The 27,101-nt window shown below is 39.8% G+C and overlaps 2 protein-coding genes across 4 annotated transcripts in view; one reads left to right on the top strand and one right to left on the bottom strand.

Annotated features, from left to right (window-relative positions):
* The window catches only part of sf3b5 (splicing factor 3b, subunit 5), a 2,107-nt gene extending 1,688 nt beyond the window's left edge, over positions 1 to 419 (top strand). Inside the window, exon 2 of the mRNA XM_080868190.1 lies at positions 1 to 419. This exon is cut by the window's left edge and continues 218 nt beyond it. Coding sequence (XP_080724316.1) covers positions 1 to 69 — 69 coding nt within the window. The 3' untranslated portion in view covers positions 70 to 419.
* A 7,609-nt stretch (positions 420 to 8,028) lies between these two features.
* The window catches only part of phactr2 (phosphatase and actin regulator 2), a 37,095-nt gene continuing 18,022 nt past the window's right edge, over positions 8,029 to 27,101 (bottom strand). For 2 of the 3 annotated variants that reach the window (XM_080868103.1, XM_080868102.1), the window contains exons 2-13: positions 25,338 to 25,523; positions 24,424 to 24,498; positions 24,041 to 24,181; positions 22,834 to 23,082; positions 20,961 to 21,498; positions 20,565 to 20,743; positions 19,671 to 19,827; positions 19,250 to 19,305; positions 17,774 to 17,835; positions 17,352 to 17,489; positions 15,826 to 15,902; positions 8,029 to 13,158 (exon numbers count right to left, since the gene is read on the bottom strand). In XM_080868103.1, coding sequence (XP_080724229.1) covers positions 13,143 to 13,158; positions 15,826 to 15,902; positions 17,352 to 17,489; positions 17,774 to 17,835; positions 19,250 to 19,305; positions 19,671 to 19,827; positions 20,565 to 20,743; positions 20,961 to 21,498; positions 22,834 to 23,082; positions 24,041 to 24,181; positions 24,424 to 24,498; positions 25,338 to 25,523 — 1,874 coding nt within the window. In that variant the 3' untranslated portion in view covers positions 8,029 to 13,142. The remainder of the gene's footprint in view (positions 13,159 to 15,825; positions 15,903 to 17,351; positions 17,490 to 17,773; positions 17,836 to 19,249; positions 19,306 to 19,670; positions 19,828 to 20,564; positions 20,744 to 20,960; positions 21,499 to 22,833; positions 23,083 to 24,040; positions 24,182 to 24,423; positions 24,499 to 25,337; positions 25,524 to 27,101) is intronic. The other variant, XM_080868104.1, reaches the window with a different exon arrangement.

Here is a 27,101-nt window from a genome sequence, read left to right as displayed (position 1 = left end):
CGTTTCAACCTGATGGAGAAGATGCTTCAGCCATGTGGACCACCAGCAGATAAACCTGATGATGCCTAGATCACACTGGAGTGAGCAGTGGATGCTTTTTGTTAGAAACAAAAAATATTCCAGCTAAAACTGCTACTGCATCCTTGTTTGACTCCACCATTACTGGATTCGTTGTGTACTTATAGAAGAGAAGACTTTTTCTTTTTTTTGGTTTTATATGGACCAGAACAAAATATTTTCTTGCCCAGCACAGTTTTCTAAACAGTTGTTTAAAGGTGAAAGTGCTTTAACAGCTGAACATGTACCAGAGGACATAATAGAAAGCAGGTATAAGGTGTAGTACTTTCATCTGCATGTGTTTGCATTAAAGGATGGAGATGTATTCTTGATTTCATTAAAATTTGTCTTTTTCTATTTTAGCACTTGTTGATTGCATTTACATGAATTTAGATTTAATGGCCAATGGTTCGGATTCATTGACCTGTTGTGATTTACAATGTAGTAATTTATACAGTAAGTTTAAAAAAAAAAAATCAGGAAAAAAAGTTTGTACCCAATAAAAACTGATTTAGTATTGACAGTGTTGGGCAGCAACAAAGGGACAGCAGTTCCAATGTTTCTTGGCATGGTTACCGCTCATCCCTGTGACACAACAGGGGGAGTGAGAACAATTTGTGCAAAAAGAATATCTGCTCATCAGGTGGAAAGTGCTTTCTGTTACACTCCCACACTACCTGTAGCTGTTCTGTTGGATAGAAAGTAGTTGCTGTGAAAGCCAGCTCATGTCCAAGTCATTCAGAGTCTTGGTGGAAGGATTTATGTTTCCACTGAATCAGGTTTTTTTTTTTTTTTTTTTTTTTTTTGTACTTTGGCACTCACATTAAAAAGAAAAATGTGTGCACAGGAGATATTTGACTAAACCTAGTCATGTAAAAACTTTTAGATATGAAAAGGTAAGCCGGTTTACAAAGAGAACTAAGGGATAGAGAACAAGCTAGCAGATCTTGTGGGGGAGCATTTGCACTGTGAAGAAGGAAAAGTCAGCTTTGATTATAATGGAATAAAATTGTAAAAACAGTGAAGCGAAAAACAAACAGCTCATTGTGCAAAGCACCCTCCTTATCTGTAAACCGCGTTATGGGACGAGCATACATGGTTGCCAGTAGAATTGGAACAATAGTATTGTAATCACCAGGTTGAATGGAGAAGTGTACAAGAGCATTGTGTGTGCTCAGATTCAGCCAAGTTTCTCCAAACATCCTTTCCTGATGTTTAATCACTCAATGTAGCTGTTTTCCAAAGTATTACACAACCAAAGCCTAATCAGAGAGCTCAAAATGACTTTATTGAATATTCTTGGTGATAAATAGCCTACAAAAACAGAACTGACCAGTTTTCTAATTCGTGTTCAACGCACACACACTTGAGCCGACAAAGATCAGCTGTCCGTGACTGAGACTTGGCATGCTATATTTTTTTATATATATAAACATTTTGTCAATGAACATATGTGATATTCATAGTTAATTGAGCTTTAAAATTCTGTCTGCTACCTTTTATTTACAATTCTGAAAAGCATGTAACAGTGATCAGATTTCAAATGAACTTTTCAAGCAGGTGCAGCAAAAACCTCTGTAGCACAGCTCAACAGCGGTGGTCAGGGTAGACATTAAGAAAATTTTTTCCAGAGAATGAATTTGGATCTTTGATAAGGAGTGTGGGTTTATTATGCCACCAACCATGGGATCAGGTTTTTTATAAAACTAATTGCCTCAGGCTTGTTAAAGTCGAGTCTATGTGTGATGCTGCGGTCGATACAAGGACTTTGCTTGGGGAGCAATCAGAAAGGCACAGCAGGGGCTGAGGTTTCACTTGCTGACTTAAGGTGGTTCATGAAAGTATGCTGTCATCCAAATTTGCGCGCACAGTCAGTTGTCTTGTAGCACCTTGGTTCCTGGAGGAACGTTGTTTCGCCTCACTGTGTATTTTTAAACTGTATATGGTTGAAGTGACAATAAAGTTGAACTTGGTGGGAGAGGACGCTAAACATGACTCATTGTTGGACTGTGATAGTAGTCAGGAGGTGCCAGGGAAGTTTTTGTGTCGTGTATTATGGCTGAGATTGTGTGTTGGAGGCTTTCTTGGTGGGGTAAGTCCTTGCCATCTGTCCTCACTGTCAGACTCGGGGAGACAGCGCTGCCAAGTCAGGCGAGAAAGCTGCGTGAGGTTTTGTTGGTGTGCGGTCTCGCACACACACGCATGCGAAACACATAAAATGCTTGACTATGCAAGACGTGAGCCCATAAATAATTGTCTGCTTCTCAATTTTCTGTTTAGTTGTATCATATGATTGTGTGATCTCAAGAACAGCCGATATCGAATATGTATGTGAGGCACCCTGAAAGAAGGCCCTGTTTTCAATTATAAAAATGACACATTCATTTTTTATTTTTATTTTTTAAATCACCAGCAGCTATGAGAAATTATCAGAGCATCTTCTAAAGCACTGAGCACCATCACAAGGTTTTTTGTCAGTGCTGAGAAAAACATGTTATTTAACAGAAAGCCTTTCTTGTACCATTACGTCACTACAGTTTTGTGTAAGAAATTGCTTTGAAGCACAGATGAAAACTGTTCACACAGTAAGAAAATGTGAAAGCAGCATACAGCTGTTGTGTACTGTTTTTCTTTTCCAAGTCTGTCACAGTGACCATAAATACTCAAGCCTGCCTGCCAACAGTCTTAAATCCTCACCATGACAGCTACAAGGTCATAATGAACACTCATCTTCTACTCATTATGAACAAGGAGCAAAAACTGTCTCTCATGATCTCATATAAATCCTCTAGTTAATGAATGGAGCATAATATTAAAAAATAAAATACTTGGATGATTTATTGGACAAATAAAATATTCAGACTTCCATCCAGCACTTCTTAGCCAACTAGCGTCACAGGGAGTGAGAGAGGCAGGGTACATCCTAGACATTGAGCCCATCACAGAGCTAAAGCATAGAGACAGATGAACATTTATTCTCAAATTCAGACCTATGGCCAATTTGGAATCACCAGTTAAGCTAACATGCTTGTTTTTGGACTTTGTGAGGAAGCTGGAGTGCCCAGACACCATGGCCACAGGCACAGACAGGACATGCAGACTCCACACAAAAATGCCCCAGCTGACCTAAATCAGAAATATTTCATATACTGCTCGAAAAAAAATAAAAGGAACACTTTTTAATCAGAGTGTAGCATCAATTCAATCAAACCTCTCGCATATTGATCTGGTCAGTTGAGTAGCAGAGAGTGTTGTTAATCAGTTTCAGCTGCCTTTGTGTTCATTAAATTAACAACAGGTGCACTAGGGCTAGTGTCTCTACTGGTAGTCCAACTCCTCCAGCATCCAACACGTCAATATGTGCAATTTCCAGAAGGTTTGCTGTGTCCCTGAGCACAATCTCAAAAGCACATGGGAGATTCCAGGAGATGGGTAGTTACTTTGGGAGAGCTGAAAAGAGTGGTAGAAAGTTCTTTCAGAATGATTAAAGAAGAGGATGGCCGATTTGGATTCATTAATTTGTTGTCTTTAAAACCATTCAGCATGATTGTTTGGTGGTGTGTCAGTAATGGTCTGTGGAGGAATATCTATGGAAGGTTGCACTAACCTTAGTCTAGGTAACAGCACTATGACTTTGGTTAGGTATTCTTGAAATCCTTGGACCCATCGTCAGACCATGTGCTAGTGCAGTGGGTTGTGGGTTCCTCCTGGTGCATGACAACAGTCTGCCTCACGCCGCGAGAGTAGGCGGTTCCTGGAGCATGAAAAAATTGATACCATTGACTGGCCCCCTTCCTCGTCTGACCTGCATCCAATAATACATTTTGTTTCAGTCCATCCGACGCCACCAGGTTGCACCCACAGAAGATCAGCCATGCCCTGGTCCACAACTCGGAAGAGATCCCCCAGGATGCCGTCTGTTGTCTCATTAGGAGTATGACCTGACATTGTCAACCCTTTGTAGGCTGACAATTTTCATTTCCAACAAAGAAAGTGGCATCCCTTTTATTCCTAACACATTACCCAGTCCAGATATTTTTTTAATTTATTTATTTTTAGCAGTATATTTTACACCTGTCAGAAAATTACTCTGTTGATCCCAAAAGTCCAAATGTGAAAGAGAAAAAGAAACTGGCAGAACACACCATAAACTGAGACACTAATGCTTTTAGTGTAATCACCCAAACACATAACTGGGTGTGATAGCTAAACCCATTCTGCCTAAATAGTTAAGGGTTCTTTTATTTCATGCTATTATACTGTATGTCTTACCAGACTAGAAGCACTGATTTTTCTCCAGACTAATCTGCATGTATATTGGGCAGATGGGGCAGTCATACTGTTGGAAACAGTTCTTAAGGAAGAACCAGAACCCCTGTGTTGCTTTATATTCACTTTATTCAAGCTTCAGTTAAAAGATTCAAATCCTTTGAAAGTATTTCTCAAATAATATTTCAACTGGACTGATTTATTTTATTTAAGCTCATCATGCTGGAAATGCAAAACTATTTCTGTTTATCAAGTAACTGGTGAAAATACACAAAGAAAGCTATTTATTGTCCTTTTCTCTCTTCCCACATCTAACTCGTCACATTCGATTTTGTCAACGAGCAAGTCACTGCACTGCTGTCAAATCTTAAAACGGCTTCTTTCTGTCGAGCTGTCAGCTGTCACTTCAGTGTCAATGGATGCAGTCCTCCTCCACCTCATTCACCCCCAGTTTTCCTCAGAGCCAGCTCATCAGAAGTCCTGTTCCACATCATATGCATGCAGACTTCCATCATACAGCGTCACCACCACCGGTGTCTAAACCCATTGTTATGTTGATTTTACTACAATGGGCTACTGATTGGTGTAGATTATCAAATAATTGCTTCATTTAATGCAGTTGCACTGCAATAACTCTCTTCTTTATGGTGAGCTTCCATGCCACTGATCAATAAATGCAGGCCCACTTGAACATTTCGCAGCTAAACAGCTAATCAATTGATCGAATCTCGTGCGGCCGCTCGTTTTTGCCTCAGCTAGGTAACCTTTCAAGATCCTGCAGGGTCTAGTTGAGGCAATTAATTCTACTCCCTATGACTCTTTGCAAATCACAGTCAGAGTGGAAACTGGAAACTGGCAGCACCGTGTGTTTGCATTTACAAATGGAGCTTGACACATTGAATAGCATTTGTTAATAAACCACTTGGCCTTTCTGTGTTCATGCTGATGCGAGCTCTTCGTTTGGCCACTCGTCCATATCTGCTCTCTCCTCTGATTACACACTGGTGCAAAGGTTCAGGAAGCACAATTACCCTCGTCAAATATAAATTCTCCACAAATTCAATTACCTTTGTCCACATGGCCACCCACCACCTAACCCTTGTGCTATCCTGTTCTCCTTCACTAAACTCTTCACCGATTCTTCTTTACTGCTCGAACCACTTCCTGCAAACTACATCGCATCCTCCCCTTCTCCTCTACTACACTCCATTTTTTTCTTTCTTGATCTTTGCCCTCTCAGATAGGCTTACCAGTGGAGTGGAAACACAGCAACTAATGACTCTCCAGCAGTGGAAAAACACATGAATATTTTGTGTGAAGAAGGCACAAATGTGGTGCAAAATCATATTCAAAAAATAAATGCAGAACAGAATTGGCACTACTAAGAAAAAAGGGGTTTCTGTATGAAGAAAATAATTAAAGATCTCTGGTCTGCACAGTTCTGGAGGCACTTTTGTGCCGTGAAAGTTCTCCTTAAAGCATCCTTTAGTTAAATGCAATTTGAAGCAAATTACAATTCACCTGTCACCCACACTTCTTACCAATCAATTACCCTTTCAAAAAGGATTGCTCATATTACTTTCAAGTCTGTAGTGATGTTTCTTTTATAACATTTCCCTCATTTTTGAAAGGAATGGAAATACTTTGAGAAATAGAATGACTGTAATATGAACAGTATAACAGAGCAAAAACAAAAACAAAATCATATGTTTTGAAACGTCAGCGAGTGTTAGACCGATGACTAATCCACCAACTTCCAATTGAGCAGACTGCATTACAGTCAGGACCTCCAGGCGGTATGCCAGGGATAAAAGTGCCTTCCTGTCCTGGCTGGGAAACTTCATTAAAGTGGGCTGTTTGTTGTGTGTGTGTGTATTTTACAGCTAGTAAAACGTGGAAACTCTTTACTCTCAGAAAGCAGGGCTGAGTTTAGATTTATGGTTTAGGTTTAAAGTTCAGGTTGAAAAAATGCAGCTGTGGCCAATAAAGAAGTCTAAGATAAAAGCAGGGATTTTAGAGACAAGCATCAGTTCTCATGAGTAAGACAAGTGTGTGTGTGTGTGTGTGTGTGTGTGTGTGTCTAAGATAAAACGAGAGGAGGTTTATGATCACTGTGTACCAGGAGTATCTTTCAAACACAGGCACCAGGTAATACAGTTTTCCTGCTGCCCTCCTGTGCTCTATAAAAATGATTATCACTTCTGTCATCCAGGTCTCTTTGACCCCAGTTTCCTTCCATCACCAGTTCGCATTTTCTTGTCCTCTTCTGCACATCCAACTTCATTACACCCACTTCATATTTAAACTCTTGAAAGCACATACTGTCGTTGAGCTGGATGGGACCTTTTTGTAACCCAGTAGCTTAAGTCAGTGTAATTATGCTGTCATCTTTGGCAGTTTATCCAAACAAAGCCATATAAAAGATGATGAAATGAGGTGAGCTGAGCTTTCTATATTTTTTTTTCTTATATCCAAAAAAAGCTTAATTGGCACTAATTGCCACACTTTTAGGTGCATCATAGATGGTAAATTTCTCTCAGTGCTGCTCTTTGTAGCCTTAATGGAAACGGGGGGGGGGGGGGATTCAGCGTTTCAATAACTTTATGAAATCTGCCACAAATTATGTAACATATTCAAAAATAAAACCCCACTGAGTGTTGTGCTCTTTGCGTTTTGCGTCTCTGAATAGTTAATTAGGAGACGCAACCTTCGTGGGCTCTGAAAATATGCTGCCTGCAGGGACTACAGCTGGCAAGAGGACAGCAATGCAAAATTATGGGGCTTCAATGAAATTACATATTATCCTAATATATTTGTGAGGTATGTGCAAATGCATTGCTTTAGGATGCCTATTGCTGATGCATCTCCGAGCTCCTCTGTTCCACTTTGTATGCACAGTTTGCATAACACTTCTTTATTCATACTGTAATATACAACATCTAAAAGCCTTCCCTGCAGGGCAGGCTGTCTGGGTCCAGACATCACTTAATGCTGGCGAGAAAGCTCATGGTCAGAGAGCAGGAGGCGGTTACTGACCAACAGGGTGTAATTCTCTCAGCTGGCACCACTTTGCTGTCTCTCATTTAGACTTATATCCGGTGGATGAATTATACCTTCATTAAAAACTCTGAAACGTTTGCATGTATGAACACATACATGCTTAAATTCCAAACCTGTGACATTTATTTTCTTTCCGGCAAAGAAATTTCATATTTCTCTCAGATTAGCTTTTTTCCCACACAAGTATTTCTAGGATGTAGCGAATGGTCGAAAAAAGAGAAAATATCCAGTGAGCGTCAGTTCTCTGGGTTGAAATTACTTACTGATGCCAGAGGTCAGAGGAGAACGGCCAGACTGCTTCAAGTAGTTACTGAAATAACCACTGGTTACAACCAAGATGTGCAGAAGAGTATCTCTGAAGGGAGAAGCCAGTGTTGAAGCAGAAGGGCTACAGCAGCAGCAGACCTCACTGAGGGCCCTTCCTGTCAGACCAGAACAGAAAACTGAGGCAACAGTTGAAGACTGTTTCCAGCACCTTGTTACATCTATGCCACAAAGAATTAAGGCAGTGCCAAATAAATAATAGGTATACCAACTAAAGTATTGGGTGTCCCTGTTCTCAGACAAAAAACAGTTGTGATCTTACTTCAGTGATAAAATTATTCACGACAAAAAAAGACAATGACAAAAAAAAACCTTTTTGTTTAAGTCTTTATATACAAAAACACTATACACAGTTTGGACACAACAGTAGCTGTTTTGGGATATATAACATTGTAGTACAACTTCAAAGATGAATTATTAATGTCAAACAGAGTAAAGGTGGTTGGAGCTCATGTGAAATATCCTCTCCTCAGCCTTTGCTGCTCTGAGCACAAAGTAAATTCATTACTCTGACAGTTTATACATTACTGTATATCAGATTTATAGCATGATATTTGCTAAACTGCAGCAAATTACAATTTATTTTCACATGGTCAAGAAAAGATTACATGTTCAAGAAAAAAGGGGTGGTTTTGACTGCAGTCTGATTGTGGCTCCAGTCTGAAGTATAGATTTACATTCGGGAAGCAATAAAGGAAGCTTCAAGCACCACCAGCAGGAGACATTCTCAATGTAAACATTTTTATGAACTGGGGGAAGTAGACAGCATTACAAATAAACAGTAGCAGCCCAGGAAAAACAAGTGCCACTATGGCTGTCAAGAGAAATAGAGAAATACCTTCTGAAATGCAGTCTAACTATTATTACGTTTTCCACGATCACTATTAACACTGGGAAATGTGGGGTAGGCTTGCAGCTTCTTTGGGTAACGTGACTGTTTATTTTACAGCTGCCGTACAGATGAGATGAAACAGATGGCACCCATCAACGTTTTTAGATGATTCGTTCTGAATCCTGATGAATTAAGTGGTTATAGCTTAACACCCACATTCCTAATTTCAGATAGAAATATGGATTTTTGCACGATATAAATGCTGTTGATATTCCACGCAAGTATTTCGGTGGAAGCGGTTTCAATATTAAAAAGCCGTTCTAAAAGCGATAACACTAAGCTTTTGCCTGGAGAAGGTTTCTACATATTCTCATTTGGTAATGCTTCATTTTAACCTCTATATTTAGCACTGATATGTACACCTATCAGCCACAACATTAAAAGCTGCTAACAGGTGAAGCGAATAATACTGATCATCTTGTTATAATTCAATGTACTGCTGGGAAATATTGGACTCTGGCCTTCACAACCCACTATTGCCAGGAACCTCTCCCAGCTGAACAATGCACCCTGCAACTCGACAAAAACTAATTACAGGAACACAACGAAGAGCTCAAGACCCCGACAGGACCTTTGTGGGGTGTGTTGTAACGAGGGACCTCCAACCTGCAACCGACAGGATCTAAAGGATTTGCAGCCAATGTTCTGATGCCAGACAACACAAGACATCCCAAAAGGTCCCGTGTCAATACCCTGATGAGTCAGACCTGTTTTGGCAGCAGAAGGAGGTCCTACACATGATTAGACAGGAGGCTGTAATGTGATTGATGAGTGTATAAATTGCTAAAATTACGTACAACACACTATAATGTAGCTTTGAGTAAATGCTAAGAAATTCCAAGTTTTTAATTTATTTTGATAACAGTTAAAGCTTTTCCTAATTGGTACATAATGAGTGATAACCCTGAATAACCAGTTTAATTGTAATTTTATTTGACTGTATACAGGCTGTAAATGATTAATAACGTGGGTTAGGCTACTCAGTGTGCCCCTACCGAGGTCATCACCTTGGAGATAGTTGTGAGAGTTGTTGACCCACCCTCCCATTACGCAATTTATTAAGTTCACCTGGGCCACTCACACCTTGACACACTTGTGACCCCAATGAACCACATCTTGATTCACATCTTGGCTCATGTTACCCTACCAACACCTCCGTTGGCAGGGTAGGTTAGATAGTATGTTCAAGCTAAAGTTGGAAAATGGAATTTCTCCTAAAGTCGGATTTCCAACTCAGAATGAATGCGTTGATCACAAATCCTATTTTTCCGACTTTACTACTGGAACACGCTCAACTCGGGAGTGATGCAAATCCAACTTCTGAGATAAATGGAAAGCAGTAAAGACTCTCAGGACCACCTCCAAAGACGCCTCTCATGCGAGAGATAATATATGTTTATGAACCTAGAAAAAACCAAAACATCAATTTGCCTCTAACTCAACTGGATGTATGACTTTTAATTTGTAATAAAAGCTCAAACTTCCTGGGTATTTGACTGCAGCTTTGGCTGACGGTGTATACCGTGTTCACCTGTGCTGGAGCCACACCCAGGCAGACTGTAAGGGATCAAACTCATATTTACTTCCTTTCTTCAGCTGCTAGTTTTTATTTCCAAACTAATTAGCATATGTAAACTTTACATATATAATACACTCTCTCTCTCTTTATATATAAATATCTAAAACCAAGTATGATTATTATTCCTATGTAAAGGATTTCTAGTTTGTGCAGATTAGAACTGTGGATATTTGTAGAAATAAATCCAAAACCGGATATTCCCAGAGATCATTATCTTTGTCTACGTATGAAATAGGTAGGTTATTATTAAAGACTGTGCTTGATAAATTGATTAAAAAGCACCACTTTCAGGTCAGCTGTAATCACTTCTTTATCAGTGTCTGGAGATGGTATCAAAAAATATAAAAAAAAAAAAAAAAACCCAACACAATTTGATTTTAAAACATTCACATAAAAGTTGTATCATATTATATTGGTAGTAAAAGTCATACCAATGTATGCACATGCTTGATATACATTCTGTACAGTACACACACATATATGTATATTCATATATATATATATATATATATGAACAACAACTTAGACATCAACATGAATACTGTTGCTTCTTTTTCATTGCTATACATCTTTTCACTTTACAACCCCCGCACATTCAGAAGTGGAAACAATCAATCTGCCCTTTTCAGTTACTATTTGGAAGAATGACGAGTGTTTGTGGAGGTTGGGGCTCTATTATAAGAACACCGTCTTTTGGAGGTCAGCAAGCTCTATCTGTCAATCACTCGACAGCCAACATCTCCGCTCTTCTCGAGTAGGCATGGGACAAAAATATTACTAAAGCTCAGACAAAGATTCTGGCATTCTCGGAGAAAGAAAACACTTTTAATGGATCCTCTACATTTTTCCGAAACATGCATCTCAAGTATCTGGCAGTGCACGTAAAGTCAGCAAATCCACAAATCCCCCAAAATCCAATAGTTACCAAACCACCCGAGCCAGATTGCTAAAAAAAAAAAAAAATCACAAATCCACACACTAGATGCTTCATAGCTCCACATTTAAACAAAGGAAATCCTCTTGACTCTGTTAAATATGGCATCTATTCAACCACATGAAAGTTGAAACATTTTCCCAATGATTGACCAAAACTGTAAAATGATCTAAAATGATTCTTATTGAAATAATTACCATGGCTGGAAATTAACTTTCCAAAAAGTGGAACAAATCCATCAAATAAACCTGATTCATGGTTAAAAAAAACATGTAATGACACTAGGTAATTTTGCTGGATTCAAGATGCATGTTAAAGCTAGATGTAAAGATATAATCACAAAAGTCACAAAGCACTCATGTCAACATTTCTTCTTTTTAAATGTGTTCTAAAAATAAAGTCACTTGACTAAATTGCAAAAGCATGTTCAAGGAAATGAAAATTAAAGCACTCTTTCACTCTCTGAAAGAAGAGGGCCGTTCGTTACTAGTGCTGAACCTCTCAGTGCCTGTTCTCTACGTAGTCCACCCAACAAAATGAAACCTGTAAGCCAGGGGTGTCAAACTCAAATACACAGTGGGCCAAAATTCAAAACTGTAACAAAGTCGCGGGCTAACGTTAATATTTATTGAAATATATTTATTCCTCCAGATATAAGAATGAATCTTTTCTTATGGACTCAAACACGTTTTGCTGAAAAACTGAATATGGAACAAGCAAAGCTTAATACTAAACAATATATATATTAGCTGTATAATACCAGTAGGCCAGCTCTGATAGTAATTTGGTATGGCTTCACGGGCCAAATGCAAGTAGGCTGCGGGCCAAATTTGGCCCACGGGCCAGAGTTTGACACCTATGCTGTAAGCGTTCCAACACCTACATACGATCAGGTTCCTGCTTTATCTTTGGCACCAAATAAAGAGCCAAGTAAAGCACCCCAGCCAAAAGCCTGTAATAAAACTAGTAAGAAAACAATGAGTACATCTCCTAAACAGCTAGCCCAGCACTTTGTGATTAGAGGTTCATAACCCAGCAGAGAATACATGATGATATGTTATCATCATGTATCATCAGGAAAGTGTGCTGAGGGATTAGAAGTGGCCAGAATGGGATTTGCACTTCAATATTAAAGCCTCAGGTGGCTCCCTCAGCTTTAGCAGTTTTAAATATAACACTTGTGGTTATTCTTCAGCTATGTGCACCGTCGTCTTCTGTAACTCTTAGGATACAGCGACCTCTAGTGGCAGAACTTAAAGCATGTTTTTAAAAAAATGAACTGCAGTATTTCTGATTCATCTCTGAGGGGAACATCTGAGCAGAGGAAACTGCCTCTCCTCTCCTGTGATCTGTGACATAGGCACTGACATCAGCATGAAGCTATCCAATCAACCCCACTTCCTGTACTAGGAAGTTGCCCATATTTGGCCATTTGTCAGTTACTGACAAGGCATACCCTGGTAAGGACACAAACTCTACAGTACACTCACATTCACTACTACAGGGCTGACCAAAAACATACAAAAAAAAACAAAAAACAAATACACAAAATATTTTGTGTACCAGCTGGTTCTGATACTCTACAATAAATAAATCTACTCTGAGCACAATACACGCCACTATCCTGACATTGGATATGTGCAAATGTTTTATGGGTGCCAAGAAACACACACAGATGTTATGATAGACTTAAAAGTTTCATCGGGGGCAACAGAGCTTTTTTACATAAGATATTCCGATGTGCTTCAGTAGGAAAAATGCAGGTGAAGCGAGTGTCACCTTCCTATCAATCGCTCTTCTAAAGTATGAGCGCACATCCAAGGTTTTGGAACTGGTTAACCTGAACGACACACAGCCACGTTTAAATGTTGTAAAGTACACCTGTGCTTCTCCTGCTGTGACAAGACAAAAAGTCCGCTGTGAAAAAGGTCGACTGAGTTCCAGAGTGAAGTGGACTGAGCTGAGCCTGCTGGGAGATGTGGACCAGAGAGCTTGTGGCGCTGACGTCGACGGGGCATTGAGGAGACTTAGGGCCGATGAAATCTGAAAACACAGACACAAAGGTTTATTTACAACAGAAGAAACACACAGACAGTATAATAGAAATACATGAATGTATTGTCATTTATTAGCAATTCCTACTAACACTCCGAGTAGTAACCTGCACAGTACCTGGGAATAAACTTGCATCTGAAATCACTTTTCAGATCTTGAAAAATCCTCAAACACTAAACCAACTGCTGTCGATATAAACCAAAGCTCAGTGAACACTAGGGCTGCCAATTTTCATTTGAATTTCAAACTTGTATTTTTCTTTTTTTAACAGAAACATAAATTACTCATCTGAATTCAAAGCAACCAACACACATAACAGACCGCATCTTTAACTCCAGGAGGTGGGTGTTTACAAAATGCTTTGTCAGGCTACATTGTGAGTAGTTTGTGTGATCAAAGACAGTCGGTAACAGCAGTTTGTGGTGAGTTATTTGCTGACTGTAGACACTTAATAGTAATATCTTTTTACATAGTCGAGGCATCAAATAACAGAATGAGAATGAAATGAAGACATGGCTAAGCATTAAGCTGTCAGGGCCGCATTGATCTGCGTAATCCTTGTGGTGTCGTCGGATCAAAAATGGTCCCTAGGTGAATGACAGACAAGCATATGGGAATCCCGAGGACCACAAAGCAAAAAATAGTCATGTGAGAAAAAGGATTATGTGCAGTCCTATAGAAAAACTAACCATTAAATAAGCATTTCACCATCTTAAATCATCTTTAAAAGTCATTGAACTTATCTTGATGCTTACCTAGAAGCAATAACTTGAACACTTGTTTTTCTGTATGACTTTATCAATCTGTCACATCATTGTGGAGGAATGTTATGGGATCATTGTCTTGCTGCATTGACCCAATTACACTGCCAGACAGATGGTTTCACATTTGACCCTATAATGCTAACTCAAGACCAAATTCTCACTCCTCCATCGCTGAGACGGACAGCTGGTTCAGATTCCTTTTACAAACATGTGCTGCGTATGTATCCAAACATCTATGCCACTCTGCTCCCTTGCAAAAGACAGTGTGTCCTTTGGTTTGTTCAGATGCAACTTTGGAAACCTAAGCCATGTTCTTTTAGAGGCTTCCTCTTGGAAACTATTCCAAACAAGCCATACTTTTTCAGCTTTTATCTAAAGGTACTGTCATGAACTTCAACATTTAACATGCTGAGACCTGTAGAGTCTGAGGTGTAGCTCTTGGGTCTTTTCATGTGAATCTTCAGGTGAATTTCTATGAAAGATTGTGTTATTAACACACATCTGAATGCTCCACACCAGCAAACTTCTGCTTTGTTGATGATCAATTCATCAAGTGCATTTGATTTTCAGCCTGGCTGCTCCTTACCCTCTAAATTCCTAAGGAAGCAGTAATCGTGTAGATAGACAGATTATAATATGAACATTGTTTTATCATGTACCGTTGCTACGTTTCAGCGTGTTATCAGGCAAAAACAGTCAAACACGAGTTTCCTCTATCTTTGAGCTGCGGCTGCTGGCTTTAGAACGAAAATGGTGGTGGTGCATTTTAATCGTGCTGTTAATTGAAGTGTTTTAACAATAGATTTAAATCTTGCAGAAAAGCACAAGTCTACAGGGTTTTTTTTTCCCTCTTCAAAAATATGGCACAAAGGAAAAACATTTCTGGGCATCGTAGAACAAATGACGCATTTCATTGATTTCTCAAAGGAAAATGAAAATCGTGGACCTTCCTTCAAATGTTTCCATTGTCAGACTCAAAAGAAAGGAAGCGTTCTGCTCATCTTTTTTTTTTTTTAATTTCTTTACAAAACATACTTTTGGAAAGATTTCAGTTTTAACTTTGTCTTCTTAAAGCACGTGTTCTCATTCTCATCTCATTATATTGACTTTTGTAATGAATTTGCAGGTAAGGCATCCCCTCTGAGGACTTTTGCATGTGGACTATGTTTGTGCACAAGTTGCTTTTCCTCCATTTCCAGCCCGTGTACATTTTATATCAAAGTTTTCTTGTTCCTAAATGTTATCTTGACTTCTGTGGCTCACCTTTAATAGCATTTTTAAAGTCAGACAGGGAAAATTGCACCCTGGAAGCACTTTTCTTTCTCTTTTATACTCTTCTCCGTTGCATGACCTGCCCCTCAGCCCTTAACAATTTAATAAAGTCTTGAGGCAAAAACATTGCCAGACATAATGCTGCCACTGCTGGGTTTTTTTCTTATTTTCTCTAAATTCATAAAACAAAGTATAATAAGATATGAGGAAATAACGGTGACTCAATGTCTCTGTTCTGCATGAGTTGCAGTAACATCTCTTCTCTTTCAAAAACATCAACAACTATGTAATTTCACAAGTTCAGAAAGAGGATGTAAACAAATATTGAAACATTTTGCGCTAGTTGTGTTTTTATTGAAAGGTTTATAAGTTCTTTTTGGTGGGCTCGGCACACCGATAAAATAACAAATGAGAGAGGGAACCTAACCTTTATTGTCAATTATTGCCTGAGGTAAATAAACTGGAGTCGACCCAGGAGTATATCGTGACTTTAATGTGGGACTAGAACAATATAAATATTGATCAATGTGACTAATAAACAGCAGCATTTACTGTGATAAAGCGATAATAAAGCTTCAGAGTCGGCTTAAATGGTCAATGCCATTGACCGCTTAAGTACCTGGTGAACTGTTTGCTGTCTTCATGAACCTCCATCTCTCGGCTTTTAAACTCATTCAGCTCCTTACGGATAGCAGCCTGGGGGGCAGAACACACACATACAAAGACACACACAGAAAATAACATCATTAGAAGACCAAGGCCAACTGTGCCCCCCCACCCCAATTACCTTTTCCAAGTAAGCTCATGATGCCTTTGAGCTGTTTCAATGTGAAATGTTCAGATGCTTAAGCGCTCTCATTTGGAGCTTTTAAGATGTTTACAGATAATTTCCATAAATCTGCAGAGCTACAGTCTTTGCTTCGGGGAAGTAGTCGGAACTAATAGTATATGAGTTAAAAAAATCGAGCAAAGTACACAGCAGCACAAATGATTATTCTCATTCATTTTAACTTATAAAATAATGATTTTAAAGGGATTTATTGTAATGTTTGTAACCGACTCTTCCCTCAAGCCTTACATGAAAAGTTTGTTTTGTCTGTCGTCAGTAACATCAAGTACATCCATTTTTTGACCTGGTTGTGCAGGTGATGCTGTGAAGTCGGAGGTTTATTTTTAAAGCTGTTAAGGATTTAGTTAGACGTCGCTTGCTTTATTTGCCTGTCCATTCTTTTATTTGACAGTAATGAGTTTAGATTTGTGCGATCAGAAATAATTTATATGTCTCCAAGGCTGTCTGCGGTGTGACTGGTGACGGAGATTTCACTGTACAAATGTGCAAGCAGACAGTTTACTTTGGTTTGTCCATGCATCGTTTTCCCTGTTGCCCTCTGAATGTGAGAAGATATCCTAAAATTGAATATACTGGATGTGGGCTGGAAGTCTCAAGGTCTGTATTTATGTGCTGTGCAGTTCTGAACATCAACAGCAGAGGGAAACCTTGACAAACTGCACACTTTGAGGGTCTTTATTGTCTGTGAGGATATTTTGTTAAGCCATGCTAAATATTCATACAGTGCAGATGGCACATATATGCAGTTACATACTGACTTAGTGTGAGCTAGGTGAATTTCATGTATATCATCAAGCATAAACACACAGAGACGTTTAAGACCATAATATGAAACACAACTGTGTACGCAGAAGGCCGTCCTGTTGAAACTAGAAAAAAAACCTGCAACAAACTAAGACCCATACATAAATGGGTTTTTGATTTTGGCCTGCACAAGCTCTGACCCCAATCCACCACCTTTGGGATGAACTGGAACAGCGACTGCAAGCCAGGAAACATTTAGTGCCTGATTTTAATAATGCTCTTACAGCCCAGTGGGTTCAAATTCCTGCAGCCAAGATCTGAAATCTTTTCTAAAGTCTTCCCAAGAAGTCGAGGCCGCTACAAAAGCAGATGGTTGTTCGCCATATATGTGTGATTGCATGTCCACATATATTTTAAGTCTCTAATCACCAAAGTAATCAACATCACAAATTCACAAAATTTTCACCCTGAATAGAAACTGTAAAGGTTTCATAAAGCCCTAATAAATTAAATTATATCAGGAATTAAAAAGCAGTCTACAAGAGCAGTACCTTGTCAGCAGGAGTAAGCCGTGTCCAGGGTTTGTCAGCTCGTCTGTCATAATCCTTGGCGTCCGTTACCTCCACATATTCATTAAAACGAAGAATCCTCCTAGCAACGAGCTCTGCCACCGTCGGCCTCACGCTCAGCTACACACAGATGAGAAAGGAGGAGAAAGTAGACAGTCAGTCGAATCAAATATTAAACTTCAAAATGATCTTCCCAGTATTTTGGTTAATGTCTCAGTTCCAGCTGAGTCCACTAGATGGCCTGATCTCTCTATATAAAACAGTTTCTTTCTACTACCATGACTCATAAGGTGGGGCAAAACATATTAGTAGCTAAATATAGACGTGCTGTGTACTTTCTGTTCTCTTATGTGTGTGTGTGTGTGTGTGTGTGTGTGTGTGTGTGTGTGTGAAATTTACAGTACCTTTCTCGTGAGCCTCCTTTTAATCTCTTGCTTAGCTTCTTGTTCCTCTGCTTCATTCTTTTCTGCATGTAGAGAACCAGCAGATTGATTTCACACCTACTATGTCTGCAACAAGTTACTGCATCTAATTATATACACAAGCTATAATTTGCAATATTAAGCCAAGTGCATGGCTATGCAGCAGTGTGGCTGCCATTATGTAAACAAAAGCAAAAAGGCGAAAAAAGGGAAATTAGATTCAATCTGAACGGCAAATATTCTTGTGAAATATTCATTGAATTGCACCATATATACACACACACACACACATACACACACACGCATATATATATATAAACAGCTTGGTGAGGGGGCACTGGAGAAGTCAGTGACATCTAGTGGTCTCATCCAGATTGAAACAGAAGTCATGCAGGATTTACGACACCTAATCCTTTCCTAGCACAACACATACACAGTGTTACTTCTCTTCCTGTGTTTAAAGGAACACATGAGAGCCTTGCATTATTTCTCATGTGCTATGATGACACTGAGGCTGTGTGCTGCAGACCGAAACGTTTTAAAGTCTGCAAATCAACCTTTCAAAAAATAAATAAAATAATTAAATCAGAGGATAAAGTTACACAGATACCCAGTAAAGCTGTTGCTCTTGCTCTTGACACTTTTACATTACATTACATTATACACACAGTATTATATAATTTTACCAAATCTATTTGTAGATAAATTCTTGCCCACAAAGGGATGAACACCAGAAACAATATATCGGAACTTCCTTACCGCTGTTATGTATGTGGATATAACCACTACACGTATGGACTATGTGTATATCTGTTCTATTGACTGGGAATACAGGCATTCTTTTCACCTACAATAAAGCAGTATTATCATTGTATATTAGGGAAAGAGGTATCATGCATTTGTGCAGTTAGACCAAGAACAAATATACTGATTGAAGTAATGGGCAATTCTTAAAACCATAAAAGCCTGCACGAATGACAAATTTGAACTAAACAGGTGAGATCATAGCCGCTAGCAGAGTTATTTTATTCATGTTCAGTAGCATGACAAGCATGCTCGTTAGTGTGCGTTGGAAAACGAATGACTCAGACCAGCTTCTATCACTTCGGTATATGATCACCAAAGAAAATCCCCTCACAGTGTGATTGAACACATCACTCCACCGTGGGAGACACAAAGCTGCTAAAAGGCAGTAATTCATAATTTAGACAGACATATCTGTCTCATCCATCTGATTAATAAGACACGCAAGGTCGTATCTGAAGATCTGAAAGTGGCAGTAACAGATTGTGGCTGGGCAGCTGAAACAGCACAATACCGGCTTTAATGTGACCATCCTCATGATAGCTCTTGTGATATGGTTGCAGGTAGATAAATGACATTCGGGCTTTAAAGCATTATGACGATCATAAAAAAAAAGGTGTATCACGTCACACCTCTGTTGAAGAGTGTACTTACGCTTCAGAATGTTTCTCTGCTCCAGCTCCTCTGTGGTTGGTCTTTGGCTCAGGCGTCTAAAAAGAGAAAACTGTTTACACTCTTTTTACGAGCAGGTATGGATTTAATAATTCTGCAGGCTCGTGCAGAGAAAAATCCAAAATTATCAACACTTAAGATGTTGTTTTTTGTTTACACCTTTTGTTGCTGAGAATCTGAAGGCTGTTTTAACACCAGCCAATTTGGCTCATCTGTTAGAAAAGGCCAAACTTCAGGACACATTTTTAATGTGCATCATTTGTAACAGTATACCACCCACAGCTACACCAAAAAAATAAACAACAATCTCTGTTGTTATCCTAAAGCAATGCCAAGCTTGAGAAAAAAGTAACACCTAGCCACATTTTCACAGTCCACTTTGTATGCGTGTGTTTGAGTGTACCTGACTAATTTGCTGCCAATCTGCTGGCGTAGCTCGTGCCTCTCCGTCTCTGAACTCTGTGGCAGAATGTTTTTCTCTTCCAGCTCTTTCTTGCTGGGTCGGTTCCCCAGTTTAATGTTCAAGGTGTCTCGTCGGCGGATCTTGCTGGCAAGAGAGGCTAGAACAGAGAGAACACAGGCAGGGCTAGTAACAGTCTTCCGGGGGGTCAGCTGTGGATCATAATGAACAAACAATGAAGAAAATGAGACGTTTAAAAACCTGAAACATCAACAGAAAGTCCAATGTAATGATAAACAGATTAAATGCTGTTCACCAGTGCTGGTTAGTTTTGCAAGCAAAAGTTGCATCTTTGACAATTTTAACAGCATGACTGCACGAAGCAAACATTGCACCGTCACAGCAAGTTGGGCAGCTTCACAGTCTGACTGCAAACGGTTCTTTCACTTCATCTTGGGAGCAATGAGCCCTTGAGCTGAGCAGGATGTTAAAGCTATGGATGTGTTTCTGCAACCATTCAAGGGTTTATACACATCTGGTGACATGACATATTCTTTTACTGGAAGTGTCTATTCAGTAGCCATGAGCTGCTGGCCTACTGGTCAGTTCCACAACTCTGAATCAGGATACGCTGTCTTATATTAAAACCAAAGGTCATGTGTCATTAGGTAAAATATATATAAAACATATTTATTTGCAAAATAAATATGTTTTAACCATAGTAGCAGGACTAGCAGGGCTCTTTAGTTGTGAGGCAACAGTTCTAACCATTGACCCACTGCACTACATCCTCTTAAACACATCACACCCCGCCTGCTAACTGACATGTCGAAGTTGAGTTGTTTAGGTGAGCTTCTCTTTAAGTTCTGCAGCTGACGTGACTGTTGTCAAACATACTGTTTGAGTCCTCGTCTTCCTCCTCCTCTTCTTCCTCCTCATCCCGGTACAGGATTGGTCCGTCAGAATCAGAGTCACTAGTTTGGCTGTCTCTCGGCCTATCGGGTATCACGGTCACCTCGGCCTGCTCTGTTTTTACCCTGGGTCGCTGCGGCTTTTCTGCTTCATCCTCTGCTGACCTGCAGGAATCAATAACACAACAGTGTGACTAAACAAATTTTAATAGATTTATTGTCAGTTATCTAATTTCATATAACAGCAAATCATATAAAGATTAATTTGTGACTTTGTTAAGGTTACTGTAATGCATGCTATCAAACTTAGATAAAGTCAAAGTGAACATAAGGAATTCAAGCAATCAGCAACTTGCATGTACCAACTAGATTTTTACAGTACCTCCGGCTATTTTCAACAACATTCTCTGTTTCTCCTTTCTTCGTTCCACCTCCTCCTCCCTCCTCTTTTGTCCTCTCCTGTTTATCGCTCTGTGAGCTGCCGCGCGCCTCTCCATCTGCGAATGATGTGTGTTCTGTAGCAGTGTTGACATGAGAAGACTGACTTGTGGTTCCAGGAACTGCACCTTTATGGGTATCTTCACCTGCACGCGATGCGTCAGGTGAAGATTTGGGATCTTGGACAGAGTCCCCCTGAGCTCCCCCTGTGTCATTGCTTGAGACTTTAGATGAAATAGGTTTGGTGTCTGAGGAAAGGCGAGAAGCTTTTAAGTCTCCAGGTGGGTTAAGAGTCTCTGCAGAGGCTTTTTGAAGTACAGACGATGAAGTCGGAGTGTCTGATTTCCGGTTGGCCTTTGCATCTGTCCTTTCATTCTGTGCTGCAGAGCCAGTGTCCTTTGACGCACGAGAACGAGGTGTGGAGGTGGAGGTGGTGGTGCTTTTTGTTGTGCATCCCGTCTTCTTTGGATGAGAGGACTTGGCTGAGGAGGACAGAAAATCAGACGTTTTTGTTTTTCTAGATGCTCTATTTTCTGAAGACATGCACAAAAACCTCCTAATATGCTTATACAAATTCTATGTTGTAAAAGACAAATATTTATGTGTTTTAAAGTAAAAATGTCATCAGTAATATATGTAGTTAATAACACGCGTATGATAATGTGAGAATCATCCCAAAATATAAGCAATGTTTATATTCTGTTTAATGGCTGTTGGCTACTTAACCCAGGGAACTATTGCTAGTAGTCTTACACCTTCTGTTCAAGTGAAACATTTTGATTGGCTGCATGGATAAAACTGAAGCGTATAAAACGCGATGTCTCACTTTTGCTCTCTATTTCAATCAAAGTAGTTTCACCTAAAGTATGATCGGCCTTGAATTTTATTTTTCAAATGCATCACGTTTTTTGTCTAGGCTGTGCAATGCCAGAAAACGTAACCATTTTTGATTAATACATAATCCAAGTGTATGCAGCACATATGGATTCCAATATTTACCAACTCTTAAACTTAAACATAATAGAGTAACTATCTAAACATATCTTCTCCATTAAAACTGTGACAAACACAGAATACCTAAGGATATACTGACTACTAAAGTATGTTTTCAAGTCTATGTGAAGTGTCTTTGTGTGCTGGTAAAAACACCCTTAGGAGAGGGGGTGAACTTAGGATTTCGAAGTTATTCAAACATTAATGAAGCAACGTTTGTGCCACTTTCCTGAACACACCACAAAAGACACAAATATCCTCTGAAAGGACTGCATGAACATCACATGCAGTGTTCTAAGTTTCGTTTAACCATGCTATATATTGCAGCACAGACACACACACATATACACAGGAAGCAGGGGGATGATCATGCCCTGGTGTCATGCTAGTGAAACCACACAAGCTCGTCAGATTGCTCTCTTTCTCTTTCTTGTTAAAGTGGCGATGCTACACTGACCTCACTCACTTTTCTTGCTCAGCCCCTCTGACACACACACAAACACTGCAGACATTTCTAGAGGTTCACAGATAAATCTTTACTTCTGCTTTCTTGGAAAACAGGCAGATATTGTAAATGACATGCTTTTTATAAGGAAAGCACATCGTGAAGAGGGAGAAAAGGGGAAATACTAACCACTTGACAGAAACTTCAATAACATTTGCACGAGTGTGCACATAAAGCCATGCTTAGAAGGAACAAACTGCTTAATAGTGACTCCTATTTTCCTTCCAACAGTGAGAGAAGGGCATTCTCCATGCGGGAATGAGGGAAGGGATGAACACTGACAGGCCAGCTGGTTTCGGTTCTAACTATCTGAACTTACCAGTCCCGCGACCAGTTGTGTTAGTGTTCCGTGGGGGGTTAGCTTTAGCCTGTGTGGACGACCCAGTCTTGACAGTGGTTTTAGTTGTCTTTTTAGCCCCAGAGGCACCATCCTTGTGCTTTGCCGTGGCTGCGGTGCCACCGGCAGGTTTGGATGATGCGGGCGGAGTGGCGCTTGGCTGTTTTTTAGCTTGAGTCTCTCGAGGTCGCGCCTGATTTGCCCGGGTGTTAGGTTTAGTATCAGACCTTTCTAAATAGATGAGAGGGAGTAGGAAGGAAAAGTGCAGCAGTTACAGGTTAATATAAAGGCTGGAAGGAAGATAAAAGTTGCTGATCTGTGCAAACTGATGCACAAATAGAGAGGTGGACAAGCAGAGACAGAGGAGAAAATGAATGATACAGAAAGTGTATGACAGAGCTGATGATGAAGGGCTCTTGTACAGCTTTTCCAGAGAACTGATAGATAATATGTACCCATTAACCTTCCCAGGCTCCAGGGTAGGCGATAGTATGTGTGTTCAGTTGCTGTACTTACAGAGTTTGTTGCCTTTGCCTTTCTGATTATTGACAAATGAACAAACAAATGGCTACAAGTTCAATGCTAACAGGGTTGAGTTGAAAACAGCACAACACTTAAGCAGCATCAGACACAAGAACAGTGGCCTGTCTCCTCAGGGAGAGAGAGGCATTAGGAGGAGAAGATACAGCTCTGTTCAAACTGTGAATGCCTATTGCAGGCTGATATAATGGGAATATCTATCTGAACACATTAGACCCGCTCATTGATCCCACAGCGAGTTCAATGTCAACCAGAAAGCTGCTGCAGATACTAATGCATTCCACAGCCCAGAGGAAAAGACATCAAAGCACCTAAAAAAAGCTACAATATTTAGATCCAGTATATAAAAATGGAACAGTTCAAGGGCCGAAAAAGCCCCACATTCCACAAAATGTGAGTTCTCTGTAGAAGAGTAAAGTTTTCTCAGCATTTAGCACGTCTCTAGCGACAACCGTTTCTTGCTTTAATTTTCAAACAAATAACAACAATGCATCTATATATAATTCTTCAATATATGCAGGTGGAAGACTGTTACCCTGGGCTTGTAACTTCAACTAGTACAGGAATCTGATGGTTAGAGACTCCAACCAGCCCTGGATTACAGGCCAAAGTATGACAAAGGTTATATTGTGACTGGTCCAAAGGTTACCTGGTTTCTCCTCAGTTCTGACCGGGCCAGTTGCCTGTTCCTCCCGCAGTGTTTCTTGAGACTCAATGTCGACTTTGACTTCCTCTGGCGTCAAACTGGATGTGGCATGGCCGTTCAGATTTTCACTGATGACTGGTTCATCTAGGGGAGAAGAAATAAAAGCTGCTTTTTAGTCATTTTCTCCATCTCCTGATATGACACAAACAACATGTGACAAAGTAAAAAGGCTTTGAAGTGTAAAGAACAATAAAAAACATGTTAAGATGTGTCTTACAAGGTGAATTGCTTTGCTTTGTAATAAGTAAATGTCATAATTTGGGGAAGAAGAGGTGTGGCATTCAATGTGTTCTTGAGCATGGATTTGACTGAGACATAGGACAAACCTTGGTCTGGGATGAGAACTCCTTTCTTGATGAGCTCCTCCCTCGTTTGTCTAGTGGAGATTTTTCTCTCTAGAACTGAAAGACCAACAAGCTCAAGTTCAATATATTTATTCGAACACATCAACAACACAATGCCAAACCACATTTTACACAGTTTGCAACTGCATGACGTTGAAATAAGAGACGGGGTGACGAACGGGCCTGCCTACAATCCAGACCTGTCACCCCATGTAAACATTTTGCACATTAAGAAAAGAAAAATGTGACAAAGGAGACCACATAATGTTAAGTAAACGAAATCCTATATATAAACAACTGTGTGAATATATTTTATACTGTTTTCTAATAAATGTGGTGTTTAAATTACTTGTAAATCACCACAATCTGCTTTTACTGACATGGAAATGTGGTTGTGTACTGATCTCAGACCCCTCCCCCCCGAAAACTTTGACACCAATAAATAATCTAATTATAAAGAAAGACGTTCTACTTCCCAGTTAGCACCTTATATATCCTATATATCTAAACTGCCTGAGCGCTAGCATTAAAGGGACATAGAGGAACACAACTTTCATATAAACACAGGAAAAGCAAAAGCTAAAACCTAGCAGCTTTCAGGAAAAAGAGTCTCTGGTTTTTGTATTTACCTCTGTCTCTCTTTATTTCCCAGCCAAACCCCTGAGGAATCAATCAGCAAGAACTACAAACAAACCATTCACTCTTTTCCTTTTAAAGCTCTTCTGGGAGCAACAGTGCTCCATTTCACGCGTAATGTTCCACACAAATCCAAAAATGCAATCTGAGATATTGACCAGACACTTGATTGAGGAGAACAAATCAGAAGCGACTCATCAGCTTGTTGATACAGTGTCATTAACATACACATCCACACACGGACACACAAGACGTCCTACCTTTTGAAAGATCCTGGAACTTGTCGCTGGTCTTCTTCTTCCTCCACTTCCAGGGTTTGAAAAGTTTGCCCAGGGTTGACAGCTTGCCTCGCTGCTGCCGTGATGCATGGGCATTCTGGGCATTGGCAGAGCTGTCCACCGCCACGTCGCAGCTGGCCAGAGATGTTGATTTCTCCAGTCCCTCAACTAGAAGACACGAAAGCAGAAATGCATATAAATAAGAGAAAAGCAATATCAGCGTGCAACCCAGGCAGGGCCCTTATATTTGCATATTATCCATAAGGCTTTGCAGCCTTTCTCTAGGAGAGCTGGTCTCTCCTACAACGGATATGCAAAGATAATCCTGCCATCTGAGCACAGGAGATTCTTATTCTCAAGACCAACACTTCCAATTTAAATAAAAATAATAATACTGGACCTTAATTTCAGTCAAACTAGTTTATTTTAACTCCTTCATACTGCACAATACTACAAGTATAGGCCATCTACGATGTACACATGTGTTATATGTTATAAAACAGATTTTTCTGCCTTTCTAATACTTCTTCTTCTTCTGTGATATACTGAACAGCCTGAATCCCACCCTTCAAATTACTCAACTGAAATGATCCGAGAAGGTGAAGGACCCTCTTTACTTAAAGTGCTCTCAAACATATGCAATCATCTGACCCCCTTCCTTCAGGTCACAGCAACATGATGCTCAAAATAGAGTCATAGCACTTAAGATTCATTTTTATTCCTGTAGCCATTTAAAGGACGACAGGAAAAATGGCTCTCTTAACATAATGGAAGCTTCCACAAACCACAGTGCACTTTATCTGGCTCTATAGTTTGCATTTTTTATGTGCAGGATTATAGCGGTGTTTATATTTTCAGTCTGTATTTACTGGAATTGTGTTTATATTTTAATAGTGTAGTGTTATTTAGTATTATACACATCTCTTTAACAAGTGATTACTGGTGTTTACTGCCGAAGGCTTGTTCCTGTTAGTTTCCCGATAACGCCCGCCTATATTATCAACTAAAAGCTTTAAATGAAGACAGATCCACACACGTTTTTAAGATGGAGTCAGCAAGTGTTAAAAAAAAGCTGAGAAATAGTCATATTTGTCGCGCTCTACAGGTCAGTCAGGGGCGAATATTTGTTTTTAACAGTATTTGCAGTGCGTGCGCTTGTGTGTGTGTCTTGGCGAGATCCTTGTCCTCCCACAGCTCCTCCTCTTCCTGCTGAAAGATTAGAAGAGCTGTGAAACTTCTGGGATAATGTCGACAGTGTGTGCAAGTGCGTGTGTGTGTGTGTGTGTGTGCAGGAAGCTTACAGAGGAAAGAGAGGTGGTGTGTGTGATTCCTCAGATTTAAGCAGAGGAAGGCTTTTGTTTTTGCAGCTACGTAACACTGCTGAATCACCGCTGACTCTGTGGAGCCCAGCTAGCGGCAAATGTGTATCATTTTTTCCGCAAAAAACTTTTGAGTAATTTATGTCTTTTTTCATATTTGCACTCCCGAAGAAAAGGTCAAGTTATTGCTGCTTGTAGGAAATGAAGTTCAGCGATGTGGAAATATTGAAGGAGCTGTGTGCTTTTAGCACAGAAGTGCTCTTAAATGACAGAACAGCCCCAAAACCATGCCTTTATGAACGCATGGCGCAACATAGAAGAGCCGGCTCCACGGGACTAACTCGGCCGTCCTTCTGCATCTAAAGGGAAATGGTCACTTTTTTGAAGATACCAATGTTCACATTTTGGACAGTTTAAATGAGGAGTG

Source organism: Rhamphochromis sp. 'chilingali' (assembly GCF_963969265.1).
Source record: "Rhamphochromis sp. 'chilingali' genome assembly, chromosome: 20".
NCBI lineage: Eukaryota > Metazoa > Chordata > Actinopteri > Cichliformes > Cichlidae > Rhamphochromis > Rhamphochromis sp. 'chilingali'.
The sequence above is the reverse complement of the archived record's forward strand: the minus strand, read 5'-3'. Positions and strand labels throughout refer to the sequence as shown.